Consider the following 18864-nt stretch of genomic DNA (forward strand, 5'->3'; position numbering starts at 1 on the left):
CTAAACCTTCTAATCGTACTGCGCAACCGGGAAAGAGTTTACTATCACATAATCAATGTCATGTTGTGTATCTACTATATTTAAGTGAATAAACATAAGTGAAAGAGAAAACTTATGTATTTCCATGATAACAATGCATTTACGGTTACGTTACTACTCATTGTATTAAATGTCCAGACAGAATTTCCTGGCTTTAGGACCCTGTAATAGCAGCCAGGATTTCCCCTTTGGGCTGCTGTAGGCACAGATGACGCATGCGCCCGCTTTACTATCACTAGATTCTGATCGCAGGAACAAACGCACTGAAATGTAACAAAACAGGCGACAACAGTGTACCTGCTTAAAGGAGCCGCAGTCGCAGTGCAACATCAAATCTACTGAGCGAGTAAGTAAAGAAAACACTTTCCAAGTGGAATTGTTGAAGGAAAACACCAAAACTGAGCGGAAACACTAAATAAGTACAGCTAAAACAAGTGTGCACTTTTGACGTTAATGAAACCAACGCGAGCAGGAGTCAGGATAGGATAGGATAGGATAGGATCGACCCCGGGGGATCAAATAGCAAACATGTTATTATAGAAGAGGAAGAGAGAACATGAACGCAAACCTGAAAACTAGAAACATACGCGAATGAAAGTGCCTGAAGTGGACCATCGGATTACCATGGCTTTTTTATTTTTCAGGATTGTTTGAAAAAGTAAAGTTTGCAACGTTTTGTTGTGGAATTTTGTTCTATGAAACAGCTGATTTTAGCTGTGCTTGTTTCTGCTGGTGGGGCCACCTGTTTGTTTATTCACTTCTAATCACCATGTCTAAAGTGATACAAAAGAAAAACCACTGGACCACCAAAGTTCACGACTGTACGGTTTACAAAGACTCCGAAGGAGAGCTGAATGTAGGCTTGCTCGGCGGGGCAGAAAATGGAGAGTTTCCATATATTGGAAAGGTTAACGAGGATAATGTGGTTTACAAAGACGGGAAATTAACAGAAGGAGACTTGGTCCTGGAAGTGGAGGGGTTTGCCGTGTCCGGATTACCCCTCTATGATGTGTTGACAGTGATCAAAAACTGCAAAGGTCCCGTCAGGTTGAAGTGTGTCAAACAAGGTAGGTGATGCAAGCAGTCGACACTCGACTTGATGATGTAAGTCCCATCCACAGCACACACATCCAATCCTCTTTGCCAGAGGGCAAAGTGCATTAGAGAGAACGAGTGAAGGATTTTAAATAAAAATGAACGATAAAATATTTACAGCTAAAGCGTATCTAGTGAGACTTTCTAAGTATCGTTGTTTCTATCTGATATATCCACATTACATGACATCACACTGTTCTAAAATGTAAAACTATTTCGTTGATTGGTTCAAAATAATTATATGTTACGTGTGGTAATTACTGTTTATCTTGAAAATTACACACACACAGCCAGCTCGGGAGTTCCCCAAACGGAAAGTGACATTCCTTTAAACCCTTAGGTATAATGCATTGTTAATGGTAAATTCTGAATTATTTTCAAATGTTCTTTCTATAACCCTGCTCATGGTTTGTGTTTATGATTAGGTCACTTGAGCAGCTTTTGGCAATCTTGCTCATAAACCTGATATTACTTACCTAAAGCACTTACAACATTCAGCAAGTTGCATGGCCCTCATGCTTTATATTAGACCTGTTGTTTCCCTATTAGGAAGGATGCAAATCAAATACAACACACTCACATTTAAACAGGATTTGTAATGAGGAAGACATTTGATAGTAGGCCACTGGGCCAGTAATCCAGTCTTTGTTCCTGTCTGGCACTGCAGAGTCCTGCAGTGATCAACCAACACCTCCTCAATTTGTTACAGTTATTACATTTTTGGAAAGTAGGTTACACATATAAGAGGCTGGTGCGAGTAGCACAAAAGCATCTCAAGAGGTCCTTTAGAGGTTTCTTTCACAAGTATTTCAGTGACTACTGAAGCCACTGCTTTTGCCATTAACCAGTGATTATTTTGAAAATCTTTTCAATGTTCTTTTGATTACAACATTAGGCTTTCATTATGTCATCAAACTAGTAACTGAAGTAAACAAAAATTTTATTGGAATACCATATAAATTGGTAGTCATGTCAGTATTTGTCAGAAGAAGACTGCAGTACATTACACAGCCCTGGGTCAGTTGACATTAACCTGGTACTAAATACACAAATGCTTAGAAAGCTGGCATCCATTTTGAGCGTTACACAGCAAGTAATTATGACTGTGCAATCACATGGCAGTCACATTTCAGTATAATGCTATAAGGGGGAAATCTAAGAATGGGATTCAAAACGTGGGGGAAAAGTGTGTAAGCAAGAGTGTCCTTACTCTTCTCAATTATTATTATTATTTTACAGTACTTAATAAATTGGCAAATAATAAAAAGAAAACAAAGATGGACTTTAAGTCAAAGAAATATTAAAAAAATGGATTCAGTTGACTTTGAATGTGATCACGGGGGTATTGGTACATTTTCATATGATAAAGAAACTCTAACAAGTTAAATGGGACTGTATGCTGTAGTCATAATCAATGTTTGTTTGTTTGTTTTTTTCCCCCTGAGGTGTGTAATAGCAGTTGCTTTTGCTGTTGAACTGTTTCTGGTACCCTCAAACGTCAGTCAGCTGGAGATCTCAGTGTGCAGATGCTTTGGTCTTACTTTGAGGATTATGTTTATGCTCTACTACTACGAAGATATTCAGCTTTTTTTTGTTGTTTTTTTACATTTTCTTTTACAATTTGATGGTGTTTGTAATATTTTTAGTTTATTTTGTGTCCTGCTATACCAAAATACAGAGTTTGCATTTTTTCTCTAAATCAGTTTGGCTTTACCTGGCTTTGAGCTTTCTGTAGAAACCCCGTGTTGGGACTGATCAGCCTAGTTTTAGCAGCCTTTCTTTCTCTCTTTCTTTCTTTCTTTCTTTCTTTCTTTCTTTCTTTCTTTCTCTCTCTCTCTCTCTCTCTCTCTCTCTCTCTGTATACATACATACTTACATACATAGAGAGAGAAGATGAGGCTGCTAAAGCTGAAAATACAAATGTTGTTCATTGCCAGCACTTGGATAGACAAACTAACAGCATCACCATTTCTCTCGCGATGCTTCAGTAGAGCCCATATATTTACCTGCTGTGAAAAGAGACTGCTAGTTGAGATTTTATTGTTTCATAATTGGCTGTTTTTTTATATTAAGTGGTCCTCCTTGTATGGAATCCTAATGCATTCTCTTCTAGTGGACTTTTTACAGACATATTGCTCACTTGTTGTCTGCTTGTTTTGACCAGCTGACTTGTCAATCTTTTTTGTCTGTTCAGTTTAACATTTTACTGGAGATAACGTATTCTGATACAGTATTTGCCATGTCTGTGAAAGAGGAACTCAAAAGAATAACTGGCTTTACAGAGCCAAAATTATGTATAAAATAAGTATGTACAGTAACAACAGTGTGTTTACCCCTCCACGACAGGTCGTTTATTTGACTTTGTTTTAATGTCACCAAGTATGCGTGAGCACACTATTGTATTTCTAATGTGCAAGACATTAACTTTCTGCCCTTCCTAATCTTGTTTTGAAATATTCTCTGAGATAATGTAATTGGTTAGACATAGAGTACCTCATGCTTAAAATCTGGAACAGAGGAAAAATGTGTTGTCAAGTAATTTCTGCTGGGGTGAGTTCTAGCACACATCCACTGTTGTGCTAAACTTCATTCAATTATTATAATTTTTTTTTTGTAGATTCTCTCTTTGTTCTGCTGTAATGTTTGAGGGTTCTAGATTCAGAATGGTAAGAAAGCATGATTGACAAGTTTGGCTGTTTAGTTATCGAATCAACTGTCATGTTTTACACAAACCATAGAATCCCATGGTTTCGGTTCAGCATATATTGAATTGTACTTAAAGCTTTGTTAATTGCGTGCCACAATGCAGACAATGAGCTTTTAAGTACAGCACATTCTCCATTGATTTGTGTTGTTTTATTCTGTGTGTCTTAATGAAGTTTGCTAATCCATGACTGAAAAGGCAGATATGTCCATGAAGAGGTTTCTCTCTTAATGCTTTTAAACTACTTAAAAGAACTACTGATGTTGAGAACATGTTGTAACACCTCCCAATGTATTCCTGATTGAGTTGGAGATTCCCAGACTGTTCCCACATTCTGTCTGTTTCCATGACAGCCACCCAGGCTCCTTGTGGTACACAAGCCCACAATTCTCACATTTCAAAGTGTATATTACAAGGGAACGTATTTGGATTTTCCACATTCTCATTTTAGGATGTGTTGAAATTTCTCTTTCACCAGAAATATAATTTTATACAGTAATGTTAGTTTGTTAATATAAAATAGGTGTAATAAAATAAAGTGTGATACAGGCTTCATTTTTTTGACCTAAATTAAATAAGTAAGGCCTTAATATTACAGCATGGTGGAAAATGGAACCCAAAGCTACTTTCCATTTTCAATCCCCTATTTACAACAAGGAAATACAAAATGGAATAAAACTACCACATTCACTCTGTATTTACTGTTGCTGTATAACTCAACTCATTTGTAATTTAAGGTAGCAACCCAAATGCCAGCATCTGCCAATGTGAACAAACATGCTAGAGAGACTTAAGCTTTCTATCTATCTATCTATCTATCTATCTATCTATCTATCTATCTATCTATCTATCTATCTATCTATATCAGCCATGTATACACAGTGTTACTGTCGTAGACAGAAAAGGAGAATTTGAAACAAAAAGTCTGAAAGAGTTCAGCGGGCTTTCTTCGCTGTCTCCCCTGGCATTATCCTCCCTTTGTATTTATCAATCCAGATTGCTGAGGAAGTGGAAAAACAATGAAGCACGTTGCTTAGAAAGGATTACTTGTCTTTACAGTAGGCAAGGCAGGCATGCTATGTAAACACCCAGGCTAGTTCACCAAGCAGTATTACATGCCTAGCCAGTGGTGCAATGGTAAATATAAAAGTGGCTAAACGCCCCTGTTTGGTGGAATTGAACAGACAGATTGAACAGATAAACATGAGCAGATACATTGTTATTGGCCCTCAGCCAACCAGAGCCACCCATACAGTCCTTTACCCTTTCAAGTTCTGTTCACGTGAACAGTCACAGAGTCAGCGGTGAGCTTCACTGAACAGTTGTGACCGTCCTTTTGTAGGCTAGGATGAAGGCTACTAGCACCGCCCTGCAGGTCCAGTGTGCCTAACAACATAACATTAACAGAACATAAACAACCAATCATACTCACTCACACATGAACATAAACACACACACACGCACACACACAGATACAGAACTTGCAGTCCAGTGGCCATGCCCCCCGGCTCACGTCACAAGGGCTCTCAGCTGTCAGTCTTGCGCCCAGCAACGCAACACAGATGCTCACTGTTAAAATATCTTGTCTTTAACCCAGGATTTGCATATCGCAGATCCCGTATATGAGAAGTGGGTAAACGCTATATTGCCAAATTAAAAGTGGGTAAACACCATTTGCCTTCGTATACCCTCGACACCACCACCGCTCCTAGCCTCGTATAGATCTTTCAGATTGCATTTGTTCATAATCCTATGCATATTTATAACCTTTCAGGTAGTGAGCAATTATGTAGAATTATTTATGTAGAGTTGTTAGAGGCTTTTTAAATACCCAGAGCAAACATAATGGTCCCAGTTGAAGCAGTCAGAAGCAATTTCATGCATAAAAAAATGCATTTTATACTGAAGCTGAACAACAACAAAAAAAAAAAAAAAAAAAAAACATGCCGAGATTAAATCAACTGTCAAATTGAACATTATATTAACACATTACTGTACCTCGAAGGGAGATCTTTAACATGATGCATCACATTGTAAGCAGATTGTAATAAGATGCAATAATGACCCCTACGTTGCTTGCTTTTTGGCTTTTTTTTTTTTTGGCTAATTATAATCTTACACACGCCCTTGGGCCTCTTTACGTGCTGTACATGTCATTACATCCAAGGTCTCGTCGTCCCCTGCCCCGCTTGGTCAGTGAGTTTTAAAAATAATATAAAACCCGAGGATGTAGAAATTCATCTTTGTCCTGGATTAAGTACACATTCAAGTACTTTGTTTTACCAGATAGCACTGCAGTGCAGATATGGAAATGCAATCATTTTTAAAAAAAAATTATTATACCCTGCAGAGTGGATGTACACCAACACAATTGTGATAAAACTCGCTCAAGAAATGGTGTTGTGAATATTAAAGTCTGGGATGTCTGTATGTCACATGTAGGCCCATTCTATTGATTTACTTGTTTAAATAATGTCAAGGTGCCTGTTTAAAGAAGATCTAGCCAAGTTACAGGAGTTTGTGTTTAGATTGCACCACACTGTAAATCATTTTGCTAGGCTGACTGGAACAGCAGCTTCCCGTTCAAAGTGCCCTCCCGTGTTCTCTTTCTTGCAGATGGATTGATATCTGCTTTTCTATCACCATAGCACGCTGCAGGAACATGTGGTATCATACTAGAAAGTGTTTCTGCAGGAATGCTAATCTGTCAAAAGAAAGGTCTTTTATACTTTGCCATCAAAATGGTATTTGTTAATGCAATTCAGCATTGTAAGAAAATAAGGAAGCTTAGAAAGTTGTAGAGCTTATTGTTTTATATGAAAGGGTACATAAGGACCTTTTATTACATTTTTGTTTTTCTTTATAGTACTTTACAAGATATGAGACTAGGCTGTGAACTATGCATCAGCTGCAGAGTCACTTACAAGAACGTATCACCTGAGAGACGGAGCACAAGGAGGTTAAGTGACTTGCTCAGGGTCACACAGTGAGTCAGGGGCTGAGCTGGGATTTGAACCAGGTACCTCCTGGTTACAAGCCTGTTTCGTTAACCACTGGTAAGATGTGTGTATTGTTTTATTTATTTATTTATTTACATTTTGACCACTTTTTAAAACTTTTTTAAGTTGCATTCCCTGCCTCAGGATGGCTTCCCATATACCTGCATGGACCTGCCAGAACTACATTTCCCATCATCCTCCTGCTCACACATGTAGGAGGATGATGGGAAATGTAGTTGTGAGAGGTCTATGCGGGTACATGGGAAGCCATCTTGAGTGGGAATACAACTTAAAAAAGAAAAGTTTAAAAAAGTGGTCAAAATGTAAAAAATAAAAAAAATTAAACAATACACACACTTTCTGTAAACAGTTGCAGCAACACATGAGAACATGTAGCACAATAAAATAAACTTATATACCCTTAAATAAGTTTAAATTAGTGTATTTATGTGACATGTGTTAGCCCCCCCTCCCCATACCTTAATGGCATGACTCCTTACCCTGAGCCTTCAGTATATTGTGACCCCAAATCTGATGCCAGTCAGGTTCTGCCTAAACAAGTTTATTGACAGAGCAGTGGAAAATAAAAAGAGCTGAATATGGCCTTGTAACTGCTGTCACAGGCCCTGCTACAGGGGGCTGCGAAACATTCCCCATTATGACAGTGTGGCATTTACCTGACAGTGTGGCACATGCAGGTTTTTTTATTATTATTATTTTTCACATTTTATAACACTATTTATTAATTAATTTGTGCTGTCCAGTATAACAACAATTCATAGATGGTTTGTCCTGTTTCAGTACAGTAGATTGTTCTGTGAAAGTTGCAGTTGATGTTAGAGAGATCTCTCTTTTACTGTGCAATCTTTTATCTGTTAAGAAGTACAGTTTTGTCATTCAATTAGCACTTTTTCTAATAAATACTAAGCACATTTTCCTAAACCCTTTTTAGTGTGCAGCTGGACTAAAGAGGCATTATCAGTGACTGTTTGTTAAACATGACAGACACGGCAAACAAAAAGCTTCTCAGTGGGTCAGAACAGTACAATTGAAAAAATACAAGGTTTGTTGTCCATAGTACTGTATGTGAGGGAATGCATATATTTTGAGAATTGTTAATCACAGCACGTACACTGCAGTTATATTATCTGCGGTTCAGCTCCAAGTAACACAGTGAAATAGCTTAATTTTATGAGCCTTATTTTGAAGCAAATGCTAGGGAAAACTTTAACTAAAGAATAAAATGGTTGTAACAGTACACAACTAGCAATAAACTACGCTCAACAAATTGCACTGCTCTTACAGACAATTACAGTTCTCGTAGTGCACAAAGTATAGTTATTAGGATTTCTTTTTACATATGCATTTGAGTGTATGTAATAGCTGCCTTCTTGCGGTAATGGAAGGCTTTAACTCACTGATTTAAAACCTTTGGCCGTTCCCTTATTCCTCTTCATAAAAGTTAGAGTTAAAGTTATTCTTATGAAGACTATCCTGGTTTTGTCTTGGAATAGTTATAACTTTTAGCAGCTGTAATGACACGTAAGAAGGTTAATGTAGCTGTTTTTAAAAGTTAGCAAATATTTGTCATAGTTCTTATTTCTGTTACATTTTGTTTTAAAAGCAATCAAACAAACAAACAAACAAAATGATATAAAAAAAAAAGTATGGCAGGGTTCCAGTTTCAGAAGGAAAACCACAACTATTACAATAGTTCTGCATTGTCAAAGCCATTGTGTTGAACAACATGTTAGTACCCCCTATTATGTTAATTACGTTCAGTCATTATAGGTGTATTTTATTGTAACAGTTGCGCTTCAGTACATTGTTGTTGGTATAAGCCCAAGATGTTGCAGAGTGCGCTGAGTTCCTAACATTGTTTAAAAAGGTGAAGCAATTTTCTGGAATTGCAGCAGTGCACACTGTAGGGCCTTCATTTCAGTTGCAGTGTAGTCTCAGTAACTAACCCCTTAATCAAGTTCTGTTGTTCACGTTCTGCTGTTTTAACCATGTTGGCTTTACTCTTATCTATTTTAACTAAATACAGGTATGTAAAATGAAGCCTTTTAAAATCAAATGGAAGAGCATTGAAGCCTTTATTATTTAAATGGACACATTCTTAATTCCATTTAGCTAGTTTTAAACAAAGAAAAAAGGAATTTGCTGGCATGAATCTCCCAGCTGATTAATGGTAGCTCAGTCTTTTGAGATTTGTTTGTAGATACATTTCATTAAACAAAATGGCTACAGGTTTACCATGATTTATTTGAAAAATTGCTAAGGTTATAGACTTTAATATGTTTTACTATGGTCTTCAGTTTTTTTTTTTTTTTTTTTTTTTTAGAAAAAGGCATGCATTCTTCTATTGAAACAATCACTGCTTTTAATAAAAGACTTGGACCTGGTGCAAAGGGGAAGTGGAAAAAGAAAGTAATAACCAAAACCACAAACCTTACTGAGAGTATTATACTATACCTGCCCCAGCAGCTGGTCCCCTGTTCCAGTATAGTTGACAACACTGGAATGTAATGTAAATGTGCATTGTACATATATAATGTTTAATGTAATACATGCTTTGGATTCAAGCTACTGCTAATTTCCATCTTTTTAATTCATTTTGAGTTCTACAAGTCCAGGAAAAATAAGCAAGGTGTTGTCAATCTAAAACAGTGTTTTATTAGTAGCCAAAATATATTTATTTTATTTCTAGACAGTGTGCTTGTGAAGGCTGAATCCAAAGTAATTGGATTAACTGGCATCTGTCTATATAATGGAGAGACTGTTCTATTACTCTTCCTAAGTCACAGCTATTATGAATTTTGGATAGTGACTTGACCTGCTTAGAGTTACTGCCTGTAAAAAGAAACACCACAGCCAGAGAATGCACTTCTGTTTTGTTTTCATGTGGGGAGACGGTACATCACGAAAACAATAGACCTCGCTGTCTCTTCACAGACTCTTGTACTGAGACAGGTGAGTAATTAAGTGTGAGCAACAAATGTTCCCTTGCTTTCAAAAGTTACCGGGCCGGTCAAACTGTAATAACACTGGCTAGGAATGAAAAATCCTGAAGGAGTCTACTTGATGGTACAAATGATCTATAGTCACACCACTGAAACACAAAAACATGAAATAAAATACTGTAAACTGGAGAAAACGGTTACATGCTAGTGTAGGAGTGAAAAAAAGAAACCAAAAAAACTTTCCCTTATGGCCTGTAAATGGAGGACATCAAATGAAGCCGGGCTGTTTGTTATTGAAAGTATTGATTTTAATTACCTGAAAGAAGGGAGGTTTAACAAACCTCATCTAATATAAGGTGGTGACAGCTTAATATACAGAAGGCTATTTATTGTTGGTTTCACATATTGCAGTGATCTGGCACCTGGCTGCATTTTGTTTAGTTTGCTTTCTGTTTATTTTGCTGACATTCGCCCACTATAAACGGTCACATTTGCTAAAGTCAAGTAAACCTTTTGGATTACAGTGAAGTGATTAGTGGCTCCTGCCAGCATTGCTGTTATGCACTGTGTTAGCAGCTGTGTTTTGTTCATATTGTAAACTTAGCGACTTCTTTTTAGCCTTCAAAATAAATGTAATTGTTTGTGAAGACGATCCTTTTTTTAACCAAAAAGTGTTGTTTTGTTGTTAATTTCAATGCACTGGCTAGTCACAAATCTATGGTAAAAGTCCTTCCTGCAATAATATTAATCCTCAATACTAGAAATAACAGCATTATAATCATACTATTAATGTTGCATTATATCCCAGTGCTGGTTTAAACCAGTTGTATAAGATAACAGTGTGCAAGCTGATAATGATTTTGTGGAATCTTATTGTGTGAAAAAATATAAGACCTTAAGACTGCCATCAAAGAAGACGAGGAAAACGGGTGCAGAGATTCACAGGAATTTCAAATAGTGCCTATCTGCTGAGAAGAAATCAGCATTTTTATTATTTTGGCTTTCTAGTGTGGGGCAAAAGAATGGCTGCCATAGCTCTGAAAACCATGATGGATTTAATGTCCTGTAACTTACTTAATTTCTAAAAGCTGAAGAATGAAACCATATGCTGGTTTGATACTTTGTACTTCCTGTGACCTTTTATGATATTATTTTACAATTCCTTGTTTTCTCACTTGACCTTTAGTGCTTTGACATTCTTGTTCATTAGAAAAAATGTTTATAAATAAGTGTTGTGACTAGTAAAAACAAAAACATGACCTCTAATTTGAAATCCTTATATGAAACTAAAGGTTTGTCTTAAAACTAAATTGTAAACAAACCCAGACACTGTGTAACCAGCAGTTGGAGAGGATGCACAAAGCCAGGGAAAGGTGTGTCCTTTTCTCACAGCTAATTGCGGAACTGTAATAAAATGCAGTGTGGTGTATTCTGAGGAATGTTTTGTGTCGCTCTTTTGCAAAGAGAAAGAAATAACCCTGAATGACTGACCTTTTGTATAGCAACCTGTAATCACTGTTGTTACTGACTGTTTCAATGATTAATGGCAACTGTTTGTCGTATCTTGTAAGCGTATTTTAAAGCATTTAAAAACATGCTTACACTGAATAAAAAGATTCCTGGAAGTGTAAATATATAGTTATACGGTCACTGAATTGAGATTAACCGTAGTCTGTATATTTACATATACTGCTACTGTAAATATTATTGAGCATTTTTTCAAGGTGACATATGTTAGTTATGGCTGAGGTATTTTATACATCTGTTACCCAAGTTGTACCTGTTGAGCCTGTTTGACAGAAACCAGCATAGTTTTAATACACCTGCTTTTGCTTGGAAAAGGCAGGCCTATACTAGGAAGGTGTCATTGGAAAGGTGTGTGGTTTATGCAGATAGACTTGAAGTCTGGACTTTCAGGAAATGCAAACAAGTATTTTATTGATGAGTCACTTGTGTTTTTCTTAAAGCGGCAGTGACATATTTTGATTTATTACAGTTTGTAAAAGAGAGACCCTGTTTTGCCTTATGTGCAGTGAAAGTATGAGATATTTTGAACAAGTCAGGAGCGCCAGAAACAAAAGAAGCTTTCATGTTGCACAATTAAAAGCACATTCTGATGGCTTGATAAAACAATGTTGGCATTTTTTTTTTTTTTCATTTAGGTTGTAACCGAGCATGAATTTAAGCATTTGAAGTTGATTAGCTGTTGATTAGATCTGCCAACTGTAATGGGATGAATCAGCTTGTGAAGACCTAGTCTAGTCCTCTTAGTTATTTATGCCGTGCTATCACAGGAAAGGCAGTAAAAGCTGTTCTCACATTTCAGAAAGTTATAAGTCGAAAACAGAATTGGTGAAAAAATGTTTTTTTTTTTTTTGTTTGTTTTTTTTGTGTGGCATACAAATAAGCATATATAGTTGTTTACATAAATGTGTGTACAGCCCCTATAAAGTTCAGTTCTAACGTTCTCATTTCCTCTGCCTTGCACATCCTGTTTTATTATAAAGTAGAATGCTGGCATAAATTGGGAGATTTCCTCATGGCTATAATTGTTTGTTTATTCTAAAACAGGAACAGTGACTCACAGATCCAGGTTATCAAAATGATATAATTTAAGAAAAATCTCTGGATCCATGAGATAAGCCCCTTGTAATTATTTGTCTTTCCAAATAAATACTACTTTTTTAAAATTTTTTTTTTGAGACACACCTTTCTCAAATGATGTATTGTAGGCCTTCAGCAATCTATTGACAAGTAAAAAAAAAAAAGAGAATTGAGGAAGTGGTACGTAATTTTGTTTTTGGTTTCCACTCTCCGCGCTTTTTAGTTAGGTTTTAGTGTCATCTACACCAGTGTGAAATTATTGCTGTAAACAAACTGACCTTCCCATTTTGATCGGTGGAAGTAGCAATGATTCAGACAGTCCCTCTTGGTGTAAAACCTGCTTTATCTGGGGTCAACAGCTGCAAAGAATTTGTATTGATTTAATGTTATCTGACAAGAAATATTCTCATCCAGAATTCATTTTCTTAGTTGATGTTCTTTAAGTGCAACTACTGAAATTAAATTAATCTGAAATGTAACATCACTATTTTATTATTTGTACTCTATCCAACCTAATGTAATGAGCGTTCTAGCATATCATTTTATAGACTTATGATTTTTGATTTTTGAGCTAAAATTATAGAGAATAAAAATAATGGTTCTATTTTCATTGCTTTCAATTTATAAGTTGGGGTCAGAATATGAGTATGTGGATTCCATTTCATTTATTTTGTTGGTGTTTCATTAAGTTGTTGCTTGTTTTTCTCTGTTTTGTTTGGAAGTTGCAGAGACTCGCTTGACGTGCACTTCCTATTGGGAGTCGACAGCCATTTTGTTTTGTGAAAGCACGCAATATCTGGTACAGCTGGGTGTGATACCCTGAGAAAGCACTGTAATCACAAACGGGAAACAGTTTTTAAAATAATATAAATTAAACAAAAGAATGAACAGAATGCCATAAACATAGTTGCATATCACTTTATAGGCTGGGGTAGACTATGCATAAAATAGTTTGCAGTCATGAAATTTTACTCATACATAATACTATAGGCCTTTTAAGTCATCCTAAATTGCAGTTTGTTAAGAAGAAAGTTGTATACCTTTTCTGTTACCCATTGTGCTAAGTATAGGAAAGTCAATACTTGGTCCTTGCTACTACAACCTAAAAAGGTTAGAAACTCGCACTAGTCCTTTATTTAAATGGTTTGGAGCAATCGGGCCCCTGCTTAATAAACAGTTGCTCCTCTATACTATACCTGCATGAAAAGCTCACAGTAAACATACAGTAGACTCAGGTGAGACATTTTCATACTGTGGTCAGTGCGATCAGTTCATATTTAACAAGGCTTGATTTCTGAAATGTCTGGCACCACATTATTTCAGTAGTATCCCTAAACAAAGGAAACCAGGACATTATCTACATTCTTAGACAGAACGGAGGCTAAACAGAGCAAGACAGTTGAGATCCAGAGGCTAAGGATGAAACCCAGAACAGCTGTCTTTCAATGGTCTATCTAAATAAAGCTCAATTTCACAACACTGGCACTGTGGTAGCAGTGGCACGGATTTGAGCTGAGTTTTTGTTGCATGTCCAAGTTGACTACTTTTGCATACAAATATTAAAGCAATTGCATTTCTGGTCAGTATATTTCAGGGAGACTATTAGTAATTGGAGACTGGGCGACTGTAAATATTGAGTTTGTTCTGAGGGCTACATGGTGTTTGGTAAGCAGAGGTTGTACTTTTTTTTTTCAGCTGCAATCCTGTTCTTCATTAGATATTAACATGTGTGTGGTGTGCCTCAGGGTCTGGAAGGGAAATGAAAATGTGAGAAATTTAAAAAAAAAAAAACAAGAAGCTACTGGTATAAACATAATTAAACATTTATGAACTATGAAGAGCTGTGAAATAAAATTTAAATTAAAAAACAGGTTTTATCAGAGTCTCAAACTTATTTTGGAACATATAGCATGAAATGATTAGAACCGCTCAATCAAGTGGAATATAGGAGTTGCACTGAGCTTTACTTAAAAATCGATCAATCTTTATTTTATGTAGCACCTTTCATAGTGGACCACCAACAGGTTTCTCTAGAATTGCTTTCTGTGTGTAAAACCAAATCACAAAAAAGGCCCAGAGTTGCCGGTAGAACCTGTGGTTATTGATTTGATATAAGGATGTTGTGGTTGTGTGATCCAGATGACTTTAGCATCTAGTTGAGCAACAGAATAATTGTGTACATTCTTATTGGGTAGTACTGAATTCGCGACTAAAGATTTGTGTGACTAAAGATTTAATGGGGATTCTTTGGTGGGCAGGTACTACATTTATGTAAAAAGCATAACTGTTCTGATTTGATTTAAAAATATACTGAATAATTAAAAGTTTTTTTTTTGTTTTTTTTTTAAAGGAAGCCCTGAAGGTAATAGCTGCATTTAGTTTTTAAGCTTCTACCACACATTAATATTTCCTTAGTCTGGAGTTATTTAGTCAAATAAATATGAAGCCTAATGGCTGGGTGGTGGTAGATCCAAAAACACTGCTTGTATTTAATACTCCAGAAACAATGTGCGTAAGTGTACCTCCATTAGCACTCAGCAGGCATTGTGTTTAACGAGAGCGCCATGCCTTAATTATGACAGTGGTGTTGCATTTTTTCGATCTCAAAAGCTGAGGGAAGCTTGTCATGAAGCACAGATTTTTTTTTTTCTTTCTGTATTTTGAGAATACACACAAGCAGCAATGCCTCCTTTTGACAGCTACGTGAATCATGAAAAGACTGGATTACATCAGAGTTCAGAATTGGGAGGAACTGGAATTTATTTTGATAGCCTGATATGATTACTTCTGTCTCCCTTTGTGTAATTTTTATAGGCTTAGTGTTTTAGGCTGAGCCTATCAGATGCTACTATTGAGAGAAGATTAGACCAGATCTGTCTGGAATTCCAAACTGTGTAGGCAGTCAACATCATATTTTTAATGGTTAATAATGATCCAGTTGTTATCTGTTCCTTTAGTATTTTATTTTCCATTCTGTTTTCAAGACAACTCACAAAGTCCAGTAAGGTCCGCATCCCTTTTAATGTTGATTTATATGTCGACGCTAAAATATCATTGGGAATCAAACCTTGTGCAGAAGACCATGGATATTACCTCCATATTTTATGTTTTCTATTGACTTTGCTGACAGATACTGGAGGCACTCATCTGTGTTTAATGAAAGATATATTTCGGATATTGGTAAACCAGTAAGAGACAGTTATATGGATTAGAAAAACTATGAACCAGACTGATATGTTTCCAGCATTTGCAGTTTTAGCTCCTCCAGTATGTTTTTTGTTTTCTGAGGTTTTTCTGCAGATGTAGCAATGTTTTTGTCTTCATTATTGAACTTTCACAACATTCCAAATCTCACAGTTTACTGGAGATTTCTAGCTGATACATTTTAATTGGATTATTTTGTTAAGACTCAAATAACTGATAAATGTATTTTACAGCTGTCAGCTAGAATCATTATTCCTAAGGATTATTTCAGCATCTGTAAACATCATTGTTAATATTGGATGTGAACATTAGGAAATATACTTTCTGAGTGACTAAACTTCACTGTTTCCCTACCGGGTTTAACAAATAAAGGAATATAGTCATTTAAAGAAATAACTAAGTGTGGTGCAGTTGTGATTCCAGTAGGTGCCATTATCCACTTTAGCTGATTAATCAGGCTGAGCTTTGGTCTTAATTGTGACTGCTTCTGTTAGGGGGGTGATTCATTTCCTTTGTAGTCTTTTTTTGTACACAAAACACTGATCTCTATTTATGGACTTCAGAAACCTTGTTTTGGGCATAGTTTTCAAACAAAATGTAGGAGGCAACTTTTTGTTGTTCTTTTAAAGTCCTGTAATATTGATGCTGCAGTTAGTTTAGTTGATGAAGCAAGATAAACTCTCACAGGACCTCTCATTTTTGTACCACCCAAAAAAACCAAAAAAAAAATTCCAGAAGTGTTATTTTTCATAAACTTCATTATACACAATATCCAGATTCCCACCTAGACTGCCATTCTTGTTTTCTAAGGTGTCACCCTGGCTGCTGCTTTACATGGTGCTGTGATTGATGTACTGCACTACATACTCGCAACACTGTTGCATCTGCTCTTTTCAGACCCCCTAAAGGTTTAGAGAAGGCAGACTGTATAATGTTTCTCCCATTGGTCCAGCCTCTTCTTTTGAAGTCTCTTTCAGGTCAATCTAGATTTTTTTATTTTTTTTTTGTAAGATCTTTAAGGATTGATATACAGCTGGGATTGATATCCCAGCTTTAGACACCTATGACTCTTTTCTTATTTACCTCTTTCAGAGAATTTTGTATTGCAGTACAAGGTGCCATTTTAACAGTGTACTGTATTTGCAAATGTAGTCTTTAACAAAACTGGTGTCTGCGTAATGAGAATAATGAGAAACCATGTAGTCTGAATTGAGATTTCTGTAGGTAGCTTGCCAAAGACTGGAGGAGGAGAGCTATAACTAGGTAGCAGAATAAGTCAATTGGTCCCCTAGGTCCACTGCTGAAGATGATATGGATGTTACCCGCATAGTTAGGCTATTGGAGTGTGAAACACAAATAACTTTATTGTACTGGGCTTCAGTATATAAGGTCTATGATCCCTAGATCAGGCTTGTATTCATACAAGTGTGGCAGATAATTGCAGACTAGTTTGGCGTGGCCAGTTTGTCTACTGGCTGAAGCAAACACTCCTAACACTCATCTGCCCTATTGAGCCTTGAGGGCTTACAAAGAACCACAGTTTTCTCTCTATACATCAAATTGACACAACCATTCGCACCTCTGCCAAAGTGGCTTGCCAGTATGTACAGTACATACATATCTCACTTATCCAATTGTGATTAAACTAGCAATGAGAGCATCACAGTCTGGTCACACACAGAAAGAGGTGCCTTTCGGTCTGTCGTCTTTTCAGAACTCGTCTGGGAACTTTTAAAATGAACTCCTGAGCTTTGAACTCCACCCACAAACAGTGTTGCCTGGTCGATGTAAGCCATAATCTGTAAGCTGTCATGGTCGCGTATTGAAGCTGGTGACTTGAAAACAATCTATTTATGTATTACTGCTGCTTTTTAAATAAACACAAAAAAAATAAAATAAAAACATGTATTCATATATGTGTCGATCTACCTGGGATGATATTCTCCATGGTACATAATGAACACATGCTAAATCTCTCACTGGTAACCCACTTCTAGCTCTGTGTTTTTAGGCTATGGTATCTGTTTTTGTTACAGTGTTCCAGTTTAACAGGATATTGTTACTCAAGGCCTCTATCTTACAGTGCTTTTCAATGCAGCTCACTGGTAATTGCTGCAAAACAAGATAATATTATTACAATTTTTCAACCAGGCTGGTTCCTCCATATATATATATATATATTTATCATCTTATTTAGCGCTTATGTGTAGTCATATATCATAATCGAGATTGTATAAATATTTAACATGAATTACAATGCTGTGCACGTCGTCTTTTGTTTTAGTTGTATCCTTTTGTTTTCATTCTTCATTAATTGAAGCACCCTTGTCTCTTGTTTCCAGGGTAATGGAGAAAATGAAGCTTAAAATGGGAAAGTAGAGTGGAAGGTGGTGTGCAGAAAATATAGACTTAAAATACTTCACCTTGTAGCGCAGTTAAAAAATAAAATTCCAAATGAAGGGGAATACATATCCAGCAAATACACAACTCTGTGGTTGCACACATTGAAAATGAAGAGAGAATTCTAGTGGATCCAGTTAACACATTATTTATAGGCTTAATTAAAAGCTTCCTCTTGACAGAGTGAGTGTCTCTTTGTTAGCTAGAAATCATTTGACCTATATCTGATGAGCATCCTTTCTATTGTTTGAGTGGATAATTATTTCTGCGTATGCGTTATTATTTTTAATCCAATAGCTTTCAAATTGAGTGATGAGCAATTCTCACTATTCAGGTGGCAAATAAGAAACTTGACTAGAATTCAGAATAATACACCTATTGAATTGGTAGACCAAGAATGATATTCATTACAACTGGATTGCTTTAGAAAATAGTTTTTGACTAAATAAAGTATTGACAACTTTATCAGACAAATGAAATGTTTTGTGCTTATACGCTGACTGAAATAACAGATGTAATCACGGTATCAAAGTTGAGGCTACATGCAAAATAGTTATTTATTGATTCTAAAAAGATCTGTACCTTAAGCACCACCCGGTGGTTTAGTATTGTAATTGCACTGTTAAAATGTAACAGGATTGATATGTTAAAGAAACCTCTGACTTGTAAGAAATTGGTTACACTCTGTTTTGCTGTTAGCAAGCTGATATGTTTTCAGATTCTGATTGGCATGTCTCACAAATGCAACATTAGGCTTCAGAAAAACTACTAGCATTATAGCAGTAATTGAAGAGGGTGTGTAATTTCACTGCCTCCAATATCATATGCATGCCTTATGCACTTTCTAATGCACCCA

At 36.2% G+C, this 18864-nt stretch overlaps 1 protein-coding gene across 1 annotated transcript in view; it reads left to right on the top strand.

The window, feature by feature from the left end:
- Positions 1-294: 294 nt before the first annotated feature.
- The window catches only part of LOC121329342 (membrane-associated guanylate kinase, WW and PDZ domain-containing protein 1-like), a 140763-nt gene continuing 122193 nt past the window's right edge, over positions 295-18864 (top strand). The window contains exon 1 of the mRNA XM_041274900.1: positions 295-1106. Within this exon, the coding sequence (XP_041130834.1) occupies positions 809-1106 (298 nt within the window). The 5' untranslated portion in view covers positions 295-808. The remainder of the gene's footprint in view (positions 1107-18864) is intronic.

This window comes from Polyodon spathula, chromosome 16 (genome assembly GCF_017654505.1).
Source record: "Polyodon spathula isolate WHYD16114869_AA chromosome 16, ASM1765450v1, whole genome shotgun sequence".
Classification (NCBI taxonomy): domain Eukaryota; kingdom Metazoa; phylum Chordata; class Actinopteri; order Acipenseriformes; family Polyodontidae; genus Polyodon; species Polyodon spathula.